Genomic DNA, 15,786 nt, shown 5'->3' with positions numbered 1-15,786 from the left:
CGGGAAGGTCAAAATGCTGTGCTTTTAGCTAAAATGTCACCAAATAAATGGAGGAAATTTTCTTATCCTTTTCCAAAGTTCAAGGATTGAATGAGAGTGGGTGGGGAGGAAGAAGTGTGAATTAGGTTTCCAATCCTGGGAAGGTGTAAACAGAAAGTCATTCATAAAACCATACAGGTCCACAACAGATAGAAGCACTCTATCTGCCTTCTACCCTGTGCTGGTTAGTTTTTGTCAACTTGACACAAACTGGAGTCACCCAGGAAGAGAGACTCTCAATTGAGGCATGGCCTCCATCAGATTGGCTACGTCTATAGGACATTTTTATGATTGTTGTTGGCTGAGAGTGAAGGGCCCAGCACACAGTAGGCCATGTCAGCTCTAGGCAGGTATAAAGTTATACATTATACATGCCAGACCTAGGTTGTACAAGAAAGGTAGCTGAGCAAGCTTGAAGAAGCATGCCTACAAGCAGTGCTCCTCTGTGGCCTCTGCTTTGGCGCCTGCCTTGGCTTCCCTCAAAGGTGATCTGTCACCAGTAAGTCAAATAAACCTCTCCTCCCCACGGTGTTTTTGATCCAAGTGTTCAATCCCAGCAACAGAAAGCAATTAGAACACACCTGTCCTCTCACCACCGGGGACACTGTCCCCTTGACCATTGTAACTGTCCTGTTTAGCATTCTCCTTGGCTCCAGTTTGTTTTCCCTCCCTGCTCTCAAATCTGAGGTACTTGAGTGCCATAGAGAGGGTAAGATGCCCAGGTGTGCCAGACTTCTCACCGTGGGACCCCTGCAGTGTGGCCCCAAGCTAAGTTTGCTTCTGGCTTTCAGAATGAGACAGCCCCTTTCATGGAGAGATGGAAATGGGGCCTCCTGTAGGGTAGAGGCAGAGCCTTTCCCACTGAGTTCTAGGGGGTTCATCTAGAGCCTCTGTGCGCTTTTCTATGGCTCATCTGCAGTGTTTCATAGAGGCAGGACACCAGGGAGTGTTTTGGGGTCTGTTAAGTCCCAATGAACTTCAGAATACGTCAGAAAGTCAGGGCCATTTCAGGTGGACTGATAAACGCTGGAAGACTAGATAGGTACCCAGGGCACAGTCATATTCACTAGCTCTTCTACCCCAAGCAGCAAGCAGGGGTCCCCTCTTTGCGCAGAGAGGAGGGCCCTTCAGTAAAAAAAGCTGCCCCTCCTGTCTGAGCACTGCCACAAAGCCCTAAATGGGACCCCTGAGGGGTTTTGTCTGTAAAACCTACAGAGAATAAAAGCCCACAAAACTCCCAGGGGGGTTGCGCAGCAGCTCATGCCTCACGGAGGCTGTGTGTGGTTTTGACGCTCACATGAGTTCAGCCTTCCAGCTCCAAAGTAAGAAAAGGGAAGAGTGAGGCTCGCAGGGCTGAAGACTGTGATAGGAATGTGTGGATCTGAGCTGTCAGTGTGTCTGAGCTATCAGTATGTCCGGGCTGCAATTAGGATATTCACAGGAATCCACAAAAATCAAGCAAGTGGCCTAAGAGTAGCCCTTGGTGCTAAGTGGGTCTGGTTTCTCCTTTAGCTCCCACAATGGCAGGAATGGCCTGGTACAGTCAGAACCCATCTGGGTCAACGTGTCACTCGCAGCTAGGGACAGACCATTGGCCCAGGTATAGAGACCACAACTGGATCTTTTCTCGGTGAGACAGGAACCGGAAGAGATTTTATTTCTGAAAGCCTGGGCCTCTTCCTGTGACTGATTTTCACTTAACACTAGAAAATGGGTTTAATGGCTTCCTGGAGGTGGCTGGTGACAGGCTGCTATGTATAACTTTATTCTTTCTACTTACCAGTTTCTTGAAGGTCACCACCCCCCAACAAGCGTGGGGTGAAGTGTGGAGGCAGGAGCACATACCGGAGGCTTTGGCTGATCTGTTGCTCCTATGAAACTGGGAGTGCCCTACTGGGGCCTGCCAATGTCCCGCAGAGTGGTAGTTCGGGTCAATACACTGGTTTCAGCTCTCCGTAGATTGCAGGATTGCATGGTTGGCCTCATTCTGACAGCCACAGGCTGGGGCTGGAATGTCTCAAAAAAGGCCAATGCAAATGGTCTCACTGGAACTACTTATCCAGTATTCATGATAGAAAATGAGCCTCTGAATATTTATTATGAGCACTCGGCATTTTTCCCCCCTGAGAACATACAAAGATCCCGTACCACAATTATCTTGTTCCAGCCTTAAAATATTAGCTGTCACTTCTTTCATGGCCCTAGTGAAAAAAGGATAGTTCTTTCTTTAAATCTCTTTTTCCCTTTTAACACAATTACCTCCTCATTCAGGGATCGCTTTGTGGTCACCTAATCTTGCCGATTATGCTGGTGACACAGTCACAAAGCGGCATGACGGACAGCTCCCTCCGGCTGGTGACAGGGTGGCCACAACGTGGGACAGATTTGGTGGGATGAATCCCACTGCCTACAGTCTCTCCTGGGAAGGGGCAGGAAGGTATGAACAAGAAAAGGTGATGCAGCCACTTCAACCATACCCTTGGAGGGTCTTGCTTTTAACTTGAGAGCCCGAGGTGTCAGCTAGGAACAAGAACACCTGGAACGCCTGCCTGATGTCTCCACTGTTGCCTAAACAGCAAGCCCAGGGGCTGACGATTTCTCAGTCCCCTAAGGCTCATCATGTGACCTACATCTGTCAAGCTGGGTGGGCAGCTTCATATTTCCTAGCTGAGTGCCACTGGGTACAGACACTCTGTATGCAAGCAAGTCCTGGGCATACCAACACTACAGGCATACTCTGTGCAGGCATGATGCACACAGACATGGCCTATGGAAATATGCAATGTGCAGGCATACCCTGGACAGACACACTACTTATGGGCCATATCAGCAGGAGATTCTGTATATGGACTGAACCCCTCAAAGAAATAGAGTCTGATGTGTACTCTAGGCCCTGATCCCACCCCTCAGCACTGCCTTGGGTTTAGACGTTAGAAGGCCTCACTAGCTCTGTTGTACTGGCCCAGTCTCACTGATTTCCTTCATACTTTTCAGGCCACATTTACTCATTATCAGAGGGATAAGTGTGACAGTACCGAGTGTGTCAATGCCTTCCCGCAGGCAACCTTGTGTCTCGGTAGAGACGGATCCTGAAAGGAGGCTCTGCTACATTCACTCAGGTCCAGCATTAGCAGCATTCCTTGCAGGAAAGGCTCACACAGCACACAGTTTTCATTCATTCTGTCTTGGCCATGTGCACAAGGCTCCAGATAGCTTTAGGAGACAGTCCGGGATCTCTGTAGAAGGGACCTGGCCACTGCCATCACAATCAATACTCTAGAGAACAATGGTGTGAGTGTGTGTGTGTGTGTGTGTGTGTGTGAGAGAGAGAGAGAGAGAGAGAGAGAAACCTCTTCTGCTGCTTTAAGACTGACATCAGAGAGCAGAAGTGAGAGAAACTCGTCTTGCTACACAGCAGTCAGCAGCAAAGCCACTAGAGCGTGGTGGCAATTTAGTTTCCAACTAGGCAGGTACCCCGTCTCTCTTCCTGGGGTGTCTCTGGGTGGAGTTCTGTCCTTGACAGTAATCACCACTGAGCACACTCAGCCATTTCCATCTCCTGAACTACATATTAGGAGAAGAAGTGACTCTAAGAAACATGAGAATGTTCCAGACTCAGAACCAACAGTCTTAACCTTATCAATTGATGTCATTTCCACAGCCTTTCAAGAAACCTTATCAAACCAACGGGCAGCATTTAAACAATCCAGACAAACATCTCAACACCAGTGACGTGTTCTTGTTAGCTCGCTGAACACTGGCATGTTTGGAAATCTCTTGGGTCTCTTGACTACACAAAGGGTGGTTGCTATCCTTCGCCTGGCACTGGCGTTTTTGGTAGATGTCTATGGCTCCAGTTCAATGGAGTCTTTGTTGTGTCTCTGGACAGGAGAGATCCTCCTAAAACCAAAACTTCTAGGTCAGAAAAACTTAAGTTCACTTTTAAAAGGAAGAAAATGTTTTCCTTGTGAGTCACTAGGGGTGATAGTGAATGGAACCATAGTCCCACTTTCTACCTCCTTGTTTCCTGGACTCATGAATCCTAGGTATAGAAGAAACCCTATCTGTTGGATGCTGGTTAAAAGTCTACACAACCTTCTGAAGAACCCTGCCCCAGCCCCTCAAAAGGCCATTCCACTGTTCTATCAAGCTAACTGCTTCAGGATGGTGGGAAACATGGCGAGACCAGTGGGCCTACTGTTACACTTCTCTGGTTGTGGAGTGAGTTCTTTGGTCAGAAGCAATACTGTGTGGAATACCTTGACAGTAGATGAGGTGTTCTCTAAGAACACGGATGGTAGTCTTGACAAAAGCATTACATGAAGGAAAGGCACAGTCAAAACCAGAATAAGTATCTAGTTCATAGGGACAAAGCATTGTCCTTTCTACAGAGGAAGGAGTCATAAGTGGTCAGGCAGGTCACTGGCTGGTCACCCTGGGGAATGGTGGCATATCAGGGGCTCAGTGTTGGTCTCTGTTGCTGGCAGATCTGAAACTCAATAGCTGCTGGGTCAGCTTTGGTGAGTGGTGCTTCATGCTGCATAGCCTCCGTCTCCTGCTACTGTGCTCGCTTTGTTATGAGCTCATTGGACAATGCCAGGAATGGCTAGGGAAGCAAGCTGAGTGTTCACAGAATAGTCATCCTATCTACTTGATTATTGAACTCTTCCTCTGCTGAAGTTTGTGGGAAGCGGGTGTGGTCGCAGGCCCAGAGAAACCCACTTGTTTACTGCCTGGCCCGAGCATGCGCAGTGAGGCTGCATGTGTGGGCTGCCTGCCAGGCTGGACAGTTCCTCGTGATCCAAACCTATCAGCCTATCTGTGAACGACCTGAGCTCGTACCTGGAGCGTGTGTGAATTCTGATTGGATGAGGTGGGGTGGAGCTAGAAGAAGGTGAGTTGGCATGAATAGTAAGGAGTTGTTTTTAGCCCTTGCTCTAGGTAGAAGCCAGAAGTAGAATAGGAGTAGTTTAGCCCTTGCCCTAAGAAGAAGCTGCTGGGGAAGAGAGCTGTAAAAGAAAAAGCCCGAAGTAAAGACGTTGCTGTGTGAACCTGACTTGGTGTCTGTGTCGTTCCTGTCGCCGCGGGCCGGAGACTGCAGAGACCGGGACAAAGTCATCTTTTGATGAGCAGTTACATGGGACACAAGTCTCTTTACATCTTTCATCCATTTGGAGAGACCTATCCACATACTTCTTCCCCAGATAGCTTCCTCACCAATTGTCCCATCATGTCCTTTCCAAGTCCCTGGCCATCCAGTCAAAATGTTGGCTATATTCCATGAATCAATAAACACAGTAGCTATTTCTCTTTCCAAGAAAAATGTACAATCATGCACACTGCTTGATGTTTTGCCCACTGAAGATTTCCAAAGTCTTCCAGAGTTGTCCCAGAAAGGGGCTATAACAGTGCAACTGTTCATTTCTGTGATGTCTGCATATCATATCATGGAGAATCATTAGTAAGACAGGCCCTAATATTCTCTATCTCTATGATAGTCAGCCTGTCAGAGAGCACAGGGTGCTTGGAAACACAAGGTACTATAAGAGGAGTAGAAAACATAGGTATCCAGGCAACTTTTTTATGTAACTTGCTTGCTCCCTCAGGATTTGATAATGGATTGCTACTGTGAACATCCTAGTCTATGGCCTGGTAGCTCAGATAATACCCAGCTGACCATGGGCAGCTTAGGTCATATGGTAACTAACTTAGCAGCCCATTATCAAATACTCACTTTCCACTAATGCCCAATAACAGGCCAAAAGCTATCTCTCAAAGGGAGACTAGCTATCTGCAGATGATGATAGAGCCTTACTCCTAAATTCCAGGGTTCTCCACTGTGATTTACCTATAGGATCCTGACAGAAGCTCCAAACGGCATCCCTACATACCATAGACACCTCAAGTACCACTGGGACTGTTAGGTCATATGGTCCAAGTGCTAAAGAAGCCTGCGCAGCAGCCTGGACCTACTAAAGAGTCTTTTCTTGTTCCAGGCTTCAGTCAGAGCTAGCAGCTTTCTGGGTCATTTGGTGTATAGGGCAAAGTTACACTCAAAGTTAAGAATGTGCTGTCTCACTGAACCCACTAAGCAGTGTGTTTCTTCTGTGGCAACAGGAGGTTCCAAGTACAATAACTTACCCTTCAATCTAGAAGGACTATCTTCCCAGGCCCCAAAACACTGGAGTCCTAGAAATTTGTAGAGAGAATCTTCTGCGCCATGTCTGAAAACATTCACCTGTCAATAAAAAAGGTGGGACATCCAGAGGGGGGGGGTGGGAGGATTCCAGGAAAGAGTCAGGTGAGGGTGGGGGGAATGATATTCGCCTGGAACTCTGAGGAAATGATCACATAAACCTGAGGGAAAGCAGCCAGCCATGTGGCACTCATGGAATAGAATAAAAAGGATAATAAGGTAAGAGCTAGTTGAAGAACAAGCAGAAGTTTATGGCCTAAGCAATTATTAGTAAGTAATTAGTCTCAGTGTCATTATTTCAGGAAACTAGACAAGGGTGGAAAAGTCCACAGTTACAAAAATTTTACTGAGGTAGAAGAAAAGCCCTTGCATTTTTCTTGGATTAATTTCCCACATTCCAATCAAATATATGTTACCAACCAGTCCACAATGCTTGCTACCTCCTGCTCACTGGCCCAATTAGCATGATGTTGTTGTGAGGTAATTCCACCAAGAACATACAAGGCACGTTTAACGCCTAATAGAAAGTCTTTATTACTGGCTGGTGACTGCATGAGGATCTCACCCACATCAGGCAGCTCACTGTTAATTATTTACCACATCTGGAATCAGCCAGAAGCCAAAAAGCAGGAACAGAATGGGTAAGATACATAAATATATAATCTACTAATATCTATTAATAGCAATAATACAATAAATTATGTATGTATATGTGTATATATGCATATACATACATATATGTGTGTGTATATGTATATGTGTGTGTATGTATGTATGTGTGTGTGTGTGTGTGTGTGTGTGTGTGTGTGTATGGAAGAAGAGTGGTGTATAGGTCTGGTTAGTCCAACAATGGCTGTCTCCTGACAGAAAGGCCAAGCATCTGCTAATTGTTCAGTCCAAAAAGCTGGATTTCTCAGCTGGTCTTAGTCTATGTTGGAATTCTGAAGTAGGTTCTAATACTGGCAAAGGAATTCTTCAGCTAAAAAAAAAAAAAAAAAAGAACTTGCCAGCCAGAGTGAGGGCAAGCAGGCAAAAGTGCAAAGCCAAGGCTCCCTTCTTCCATGACTTTTTATGTAGGCTGCCACCAGAAGGTGTGGCCCAAACTTAGGGCAGGTCTCCCAACCTCAAATGACCCCATCAAAGGAAAAAAAACAAAAACAAAAACAAAAACAAAAACAAAAAACCTCATGTCTGTGCCCCCAGCTCCTTGGGTTTTAGTTGATTGCAGATGTGGTCAAGTTGACAACAAAAGTAGCCGTCATGCTAAGATAATGGCACCAGGTTTGAAGTGTTAACATACCCTTGATGTAAAACTTTAAAAGCACACAGCTGGCCCTGCTAGCCGAAAGCATGTTGCTTCAGGTGGTCCTGGGGAGTGAGTATTGGCAAGTGGGAGAAGCGTTTCCTAAACCAATAGCTGCATACCAAGCATCCAAAGATGTGTTCATCTGCTCAGGTAAGGACGCCACATCTGGTACACCAGCTGCAACCGGAGTCACACCTGATTAAATTAGTGACGGTCAACTCTCATTCTCCACTACACACCTGTCCTCCGCATAACCAAACAGAAGAGTTAGAGGGAGATGTTGGGACTGCAACCTGTGCATCTTTCAGTTCCTTGATAGGGGCACTGATTTCTGCAGTTCCTCCAGGGATGAGATCTTGTGTTTGGTTCATTCTTTTCCCAAGGAAAGGCTATTCCATTGGCTTCCATTTGGCCTTTCCAACCATAATCGCCCTCACCCCAGAGGTCGGGGAAACAAGATAGGGATTCTGCCAACTTCTAAGCATATCTACCCTAAATTAAACATTCTGGCACAGAGGAAATAACCACAGAACGAGTGTAGGGATCAGCTGAACCACTGTGAGTCAGACTTCAGCCAAAACTTCATCATCACTTGACTTCCGTAACCCCCTATTTTAAACAGAGGTGGCTTGCTTTTGGAGTCTCCTGAAATCAATGTCAATCCAGAACCAGTATCCAATAGACCCCAGAAAATTAGATTACTTCCTTTTCCCTAATATACAATTACCCTAGTAAAAGGACATAGACCCCTCTGGGGAAGGATGAGGGAAAGGCTAGCTGTAAAACTCTTAGGTATTTTAGAAAGAAGTTCTTTTGGGGACTCAGCCTTCCCTTCACTCAAGAGGCTCTGGGTCTGAAACTGACTCAACTCTTGGTTGACAGACTGAGAGTCCCATTGTTCTAATCAATGCAGCCTTCCTTTCTTTCAGTTATTGAGAAATTTTCCACATAGACAGATCAAACAGAAACTTAGTAGGTGTCTTACATTTTATTCCTGGAAACAGCACAGAAGCAGGATAGATGAACTCACCGGCAAGAGTGAAAGCAAGCAGGCAAACACCAAAGCTTCCTTCTTCCGTGTCCTTTAAGGGGTCCATCAACAGAAAATGTGGTTCCAGATTTATAGCATGTCTGCTAGATTCAAATAACCTGACTGAGAAAAATCCCTCACAGGTGTGCCCTGCGGCTTGGTGTTTAGTTGATTCCAGATGTAGATGGTAGCTGAGAGAAGTCATCCCAACAGCTAGGCAATCATTGTCACCCATTCAGGCTCATTGTCAGCCCTGGCTCATCTCTCCTCCAAGTGGTCTGACAAGCTGTTAGAACCTATGACGTCTCTTGTCAGGAGACAATCTGCCTCTCCAGCTGGCACCAAGCCCCTGGCGTGAAATTCCTAAGGAAATTCCAGTAGTTACAACAGTGTGATAGTCAAAGAAAGGGACACAGAGACTCTTTAGAGTGTCTTCATTCCTGTCAGGATGGTAACTGGCCTTGAAAAAACAGATGGGTGGGAGTTGGTCAGGCAGAAATGGGACATGGAGAGAGAGAGAGAGAGAGAGAGAGAGAGAGAGAGAGAGAGAGAGAGAGAAGAAGAAGAAGAAGAAGGAGGAGGAGGAGGAGGAGGAGGAGGAGGAAGAGGAGGAGGAGGAGGAAGAGGAAGAAGAAGAAGAAGAAGAAGAAGAGGAGGAGGAGGAGGAGGAGAAGGGGGGAGGGAGGGAGAGAGAGAGAGAGAGAGAGAGAGAGAGAGAGAGAGAGAGAGAACTGTAGAGCTTAATTTCATAGAAGAGTTTTATAATGTCCCAGTAGAGGAAAACACTTTGGTGGTGGCAAGATTACATTGTTGCCAGCTGGGTTAGAAACATTAACCAAGGTGAAGCGCTTGACTGCACAGAGAAGCTCCTCTGGTTAAGGCCTTTGTTTATGAATAGAAATATGTTTACAAGGCAGTTGATGCTGTATCAATTTAGGTAACCAAAACTCCGTTCTCCTGTAGGGATTCGCACTGCCCAGTAATAGGGTTTCTTTGGCTGACTTTGCAGGTCCCAGATGTGAATTCCCTCCTGCAGAGCGGCCTCAAACCCAATCAGAGAATGGTTGTGATTGAATAAAGGAAAAAAAGACCAGTAAGAAACTTAGATACTGATTTTCTTTTTCAGTGATTTACTTAAAGCACTGCTTGTACTGTCTATTTGCTAAGCATAACTTCACTTGCCACCTGGAACAAAACGACCCAGAGAAACTGCTGAACCATGGGTCACTGCCTTTAACAGCACATGGGCTTCTCTAAAACCCACCTTGTGGTTTTAGAGTATGAAACGAGAATTGAAAAGAAGCCTTTCAGGAGTTGTTCTGGCTTCGGTCCTCCATGACATCTCCCCCCTTCCACTCACCTTTGTGATGGAACGTTTCTGGAGAAATCTCCTTCACTAAGTAAGACCACACATTTTGCAGAAAAGCCACTGCTCCAGGGCCTCGTGGACCAGAAGGTCTGTGGAACTGGGAAGCTCATTTCTCCCAAATGATTTCCAGGGTCCCTTTCCAGCGAGCAAGGGGACAGTGAGACCCAGGTCTAGTAAAAGAAGACTAGACCATGTTGGCTGTCCAGACACAGTAAGAATCCTGAGGGAGAGCTGGCGGGATGGCTCAGCGGTTTACAGCACTGGCTGCTCTTCCAGAGGATCCAGGTTCAATTCCTGGCACCCACGTGGCAGCTCAAACTTATCTGTAACTCCAGTTCCAGGGGATCTGATGCCCTCACACAGACAGACACCAGTGAGCATAAAATAAAAATAAATTATTAAAAAAAAAAAAAAAAAAAGAGGGGCTGGTGAGATGGCTCAGTGGGTAAGAGCACCTGACTGCTCTTCCGAAGGTCCGGAGTTCAAATCCCAGCAACCACATGGTGGCTCACAACCATCCGTAACGAGATCTGACTCCCTCTTCTGGAGTGTCTGAAGACAGCTACAGTGTACTTACATATAATAAATAAATAAATCTTTAAAAAAAAAAAAAAGAATCCTGAGGGAGATGGGAAGATCCAGCAGGGGCTTGATCACCCCAGAGGACATTGCCTCTGAATCCTGGATGGAATAACTGAGGTGGCACTGACCTCAAATTTAATTAATTAATTAATTAATAAAAGAGGAAGAGGAACAGCGGCAGTAACTTCAAAGGGACACCTAAGCACTGGCATCAGTCTCAAAAAAAAAAAATAGATGAGGGATTTTAAAATGAAAATGTATAACTTTTGAATAAATGGTAGATGCATGTATAAATTCCTGTAATGGTCCCACAGCTCAGTGGCTATGGCATCTGACGGGGCCTCAACCTGCAGGTTCATTTCACCTGAACCCGCACTCACCTCTGGTAATAGATGACTGAGCATAGGGATTTGTGGGGGGAGCCTAAGGTAAGACCTCTTACATTGCCACGAAGCAGCCAGGCAATGGGGGCACTCACTTGAGGTAGAAGCTGGCCTTTTGGACCCCATCCAATGCACCATACAGTGCTTGGTGTATATAAACTCCCCAACTCCTGGTTAGGGAACACTTCTCGAGTGGTGTGCACTGTACAGATGTGAGACCCACATAGTTCTATAAATCATGCCCAACAACAAGAGGAAGCACTGCTGATTATGAAATAATGAAGCCCCCCAAATTAAGACTCGCTGTGAAACTGGCCTTCCTTCCATGTTGCCTGGCCATCTGAGGCTACCTACAGCTCTGACCGTCTGAGAAGTCTGTGTGGGATGCATGGTGTCTCTTGGCCCAACACCCTTCAGGATGGCTTTGCCGTATCGGCTGCTAAGACCAAGCAGTGGACAACAACTTGCCTGGCAGGTTGGTGCACTGGATTACAAAGTGTAGTGAGTATTTTGGTTCCCTTAAACAATACAGATATGTTATGGGACTATGTTTTTATTTGAATCCGAGGTGTGGGATATGGGGCTGCCTCTCATTGTCCACAGCAGCTGATTATGATTTGTCTCGTGCTCTGGCAGGGGCGTGATTCTGCCAGCTGAAGATAGTTTACATTTGGAAGTCTTGGGACTCTTCAGAGGATATAGAAATGCCAGTGCACCAAGAGGCTGTAGCCCATGGTGTTCCAGCTGTGGATCCCCCTGCTGCTCTGGCTCCTGTTGCGGTGAATCCAGCTTTTGCTATTTGCTGGATTGCTGGATTACTGTTTTGTGGTTGGAGATATTCTAATGACCAAGATTTAACTTGCCCCAAGGAACTTGAAGGCCCTAAATAGGAGGAAGTTGTCTAAAGAGATCTGTGTCCTCTTTCCACTCTAACCTTCTTTCTTTCTTTTTCTTTTTTCTTTTTGGTTTTTCGAGACAGGGTTTCTCTGTGTAGCCCTGGCTGTCCTGGAACTCACTCTGTAGACCAGGCTGGCCTTGAACTCAGAAATCCACCTGCCTCTGCCTCCCAAGTGCTGGGATTAAAGGCGTGCACCACCGCTGCCTGGCTTAACCTTCTTTCTTGTCTACCTAGTATTGAGGGTGTTGAAAGGGTATGAATGGGAGTGTAGAAGGGTGGTAGATAAAAGAACCCAATAAAGTAGCCAAAAGAATGGTTACAACAGGGTTCACAGCTGGATAAGACTACTGGTGCTTCCTCCCTCCCCCAACAGCAGTCTGCACAGCACCCTTCTAGAATTAGGAGAGTCGTCAACTGGGAGAGAGACTCCAGCTCATGATCAAGGTATGTACTATCTTCAACAGTAGGATTTAGTTAGCTAGTTCTAAAGGGCAAGCGAGAGGAACATCACGAGACTGTGTTGTTTTGGGGTGCTCTATAGTCTCCCTGCCCAAACTATAAAGAGGTATGATATGCATGGCACCAGGATTTTCATTTAATAACATATGGCTTCTGAGAGTAACATTATCTGGCCATGCGAACATCTCCTTTCTAAATCAATTTTTTTTAGTTTATTTTTTAATTGGCCTACAAAATATGTTTCAATGTTTTTTTTAAACCTTCAATTTGGCTTTACCCTCCTCGCACGCCCACTGCTTACCTTCCCAACCCCTTACCCTACCCCTGTTTAAACATTCTCAGCCCCTCTACTTTCCTATCACCTCTGCTATCCTCCCTCCCTGAAGGCATCCTTTCTAGTTTCCCCTGGTTGCTCAGCTCGCAGCCTATACCTTTTGTATATAGTCCAGGCCTACCTGCTTAAAGATGATACCACCCAGAGTGGACTGGACTCTTATATCAATTAGCGATCAAGAAAACGTCCTCACATTTAACCACAGGCCAGTCTGATGGAGGCAATTCCTCAACTGATCTTTTCCTATACCTAGCCACAGTAGGTGTGTAGCCGGGAAAGGTATAGCTGGGCTATGGTAGTGCTGTGTCTAGCTTTAAGAGCCTTCGCATCGACGGATACAGTGACTTTCAGGAAACATCTAAGATCACATGAAGAGGAAAAAAAGGATGCTGTGTGGGAGAACAGATCAAGGAAGACCTCCTCTCCCCCCCCCCCCCCCCCGAAGCAAACACATGAGCCTGGAGCCCAGCGAGATGAAGACTGGACTGTGGACACAGGGACAACAGAAAAGGCCTGGCAGCAGCTTCCAGAAGGAAAAGCCACCAGGAACTGCTGCCCCTACTCTGACAGGCTGTTATTGCTTCAGCAGTGGGGACAGACAGGCTCAGGAATCAACTGTTCCTATCAACCGCTCTGAGAACCCAAACATCATGTTTCTAAGACAGTGAGGCATAAGAAGAAGGAGATGGTCTAAGGAGGCAGAGACACTTGTAAAGTGTTCCACGGGTTTTTCTTTTTCTCCTCCTGAGTATAGCAGAAGGCAAAGCAGTAGTTCTACAGAAACAAACAGCACAAACCCTTAAGAAATGAAGGCCCAGGGGGAACATTACAAAACATGCACTATTCTTAGCATCTCTAAAACTGAATGTGGCCAAATGCCCACACAAATGTCACATCCATGACATAAAATCTACAACTGGCTTAACTTGTTGAAAACTCTTTGCAGAGACTCAAGTGTGGCAGTACATGCCCTTAATCCCAGCACTTGGGAGGCGAAGGCAGGTGGATGCCCGTGAATTCCAGGCCAGCCTGGTCTACACAGTGAGTTCTAGAGACACTGCCTCAAAAACCAAAACAACAAAACTAAAACAAATTTTCCAAACCCCCTTCCCCTCTACCCTTTCTTCTTTCACCGGTTCTCACTGCATCTCAGGTTGGCCTCTCACCCTCTTGCTTCAGGTTCTCAGTGCCAGCCTTACAGGCATCAGTTACCACATCTGGTTTTGCATGTCTGATCTCTAAGCAAGAGAAAAATGAGAACGCAAAAGCAGAGATTCGATTTTCTATCAAATTCACAATCATGCCTTTTAACTGTCCTTGTGTGTAAGCTGTCTGGGAAACTTCATCCAAGCTTAAAAATGCTACCCAGCCGAGATCCCAGGGCCACAACAACAGCAACACCTATGCTGAGGGCTATGTGTTCCACTTCCCAGAAGGCCGCATGCTCAGGGCATGCCCCAGTGACTAGCCAGAAAGCAGTCACTCACCTTCACCTCCTGGGTGGCATGCTGCCTTCCTGACCTCATATGCCCAGCTCCTTAACCACTCCCAACCCCTTTCCATCCCCTGTGAATGCCACAGAATTTGCCTTATCCTATGGCAAGTACATGACTACAAAGGTCATGCCCAAACTGGATCCAGGAGCAACTGTCCTGCCCAGCACTGAATACGGCGAACAGGAAACAAGCAAGCTTTCCCACCATCTCTAAACAGACTAGTAAGACTATCTCAACGGCCAGCTAACAGACAGAGGCTGTGCAACACAGAAGAAACCAGAAAAGACTCTGAAGACTCTTCTTGGGAACAATCAGGACGATAAAGCAATATTCTCATTTTTATAATGTGGCATCACATTATAAAATACAAAAAGGACAAGTTCAATTTAAATATCAACTTTATTTGTAAATACACCATATCAAAACATATGCCACATTTATTCAGAATGTCATAATCAATGTAAAAATAGAACTTCTCCCTTGTAAATGTTAATACTGTGAGCTAGGTACATGATATTTAGTGAGGGCTTCAGAAATAAATTCTTTATAAAACAAATCTATAATTTATACACATTGAATTTATCGTACAAAATATATACAACAGCATAATTTTGGTGTAGAAAAATGAGATTGCCAAAATATAAGCAGGTCATTTACACAATATGTATTCTAGTTAACTTTTTCCAAGGGATTCACCGATTAGTCGAATAGCAATACTCTTGCCTTCATCTGTTTGGATCACAAGTAAAGCTTCAAATCTGCCCACTGCCTCTGGTCTGAAGTGCACCGGGATGTGGATATAATGTCGGGCCCTGTGGAGGAGGACATGGGAAGATGAGCAGTGACATTGGCCATCAGCTGCCTGCCCCAGCACAACGCTGGCACAGCACAGGCTCCATCCAAGAACCATTTTGCTTCTCTGCATCCATATACAAACTTAAGCCACTATCTACCTACAGCTCTACCTATATAAAAATCCTGGCTTTCCCAGAAGAGGGAAAACCAAAGTGTGGATGCTTCAGTTCTTAGAATGGGGAACAAAATACTCACAGGAGGAAATATGGAGACAGAGTGTGGAGCAGAGCCGGCCATCCAGAGATCACCCCACCTGGTGATCCATCCCATCTAGTTGCCAAACCCTGACACTATTGTGGATGCTGGCAAGTGCTTACTGACAGGAGCCTGATATGGCTGTCTCCTGAGAGGTTCTTCCAAAATACAGAGGAGGAAGCTTGAAGCCAAACATTGGGCTGAGCGTGGGGTTCCCAGTGGAGGAGTTGGAGAAGAGACTAAAGGAGCTGAGGGGCTTTGCAGCCCTATGGGGGGAGCAACAGTGTCAACAGGCCAGATCCCCAGAGCTCCCAGGGACTAGACCACCAACCAAAGAATACACATGGAGTGACCCATGGCGCTGGCCACATGTGTGGCAGAAGATGACCTTGTTGGACATCAGTGGGAGGAGATGCCCTTGGGCCTGAGGTTGTTCGATGCCCCAGTGTAGGGGAATACCAGAGCCGGAAGGCAGGAGTGGGTGGGTGGGTGGGGGAACACCCTTATAAAGGCAGTGGGAGAGGGCATGGGATGGGGGTTTCCTGAGGGGAGAACATTTGAAATATAAATAAAGAAAATATCCAATAAGAAAATTAAATTTATTCGTTAATTAAAAAAAAAACTCCTGGCTTTACTTAATTCAG

The 15,786-nt window shown here is 46.1% G+C and overlaps 1 protein-coding gene across 5 annotated transcripts in view; it reads right to left on the bottom strand.

The window, feature by feature from the left end:
* Window positions 1–14,472: 14,472 nt before the first annotated feature.
* The window catches only part of Cep192 (centrosomal protein 192), an 85,117-nt gene continuing 83,803 nt past the window's right edge, over window positions 14,473–15,786 (bottom strand). For all 5 annotated transcript variants that reach the window (XM_006526241.3, XM_006526243.3, XM_006526242.3 and 2 more), the window contains one exon: window positions 14,473–14,904. In XM_006526241.3, coding sequence (XP_006526304.1) covers window positions 14,766–14,904 — 139 coding nt within the window. In that variant the 3' untranslated portion in view covers window positions 14,473–14,765. The remainder of the gene's footprint in view (window positions 14,905–15,786) is intronic.

Source organism: Mus musculus, chromosome 18, assembly GCF_000001635.26.
Source record: "Mus musculus strain C57BL/6J chromosome 18, GRCm38.p6 C57BL/6J".
NCBI lineage: Eukaryota > Metazoa > Chordata > Mammalia > Rodentia > Muridae > Mus > Mus musculus.
This window is presented reverse-complemented; position numbering and strand designations above follow the sequence as displayed.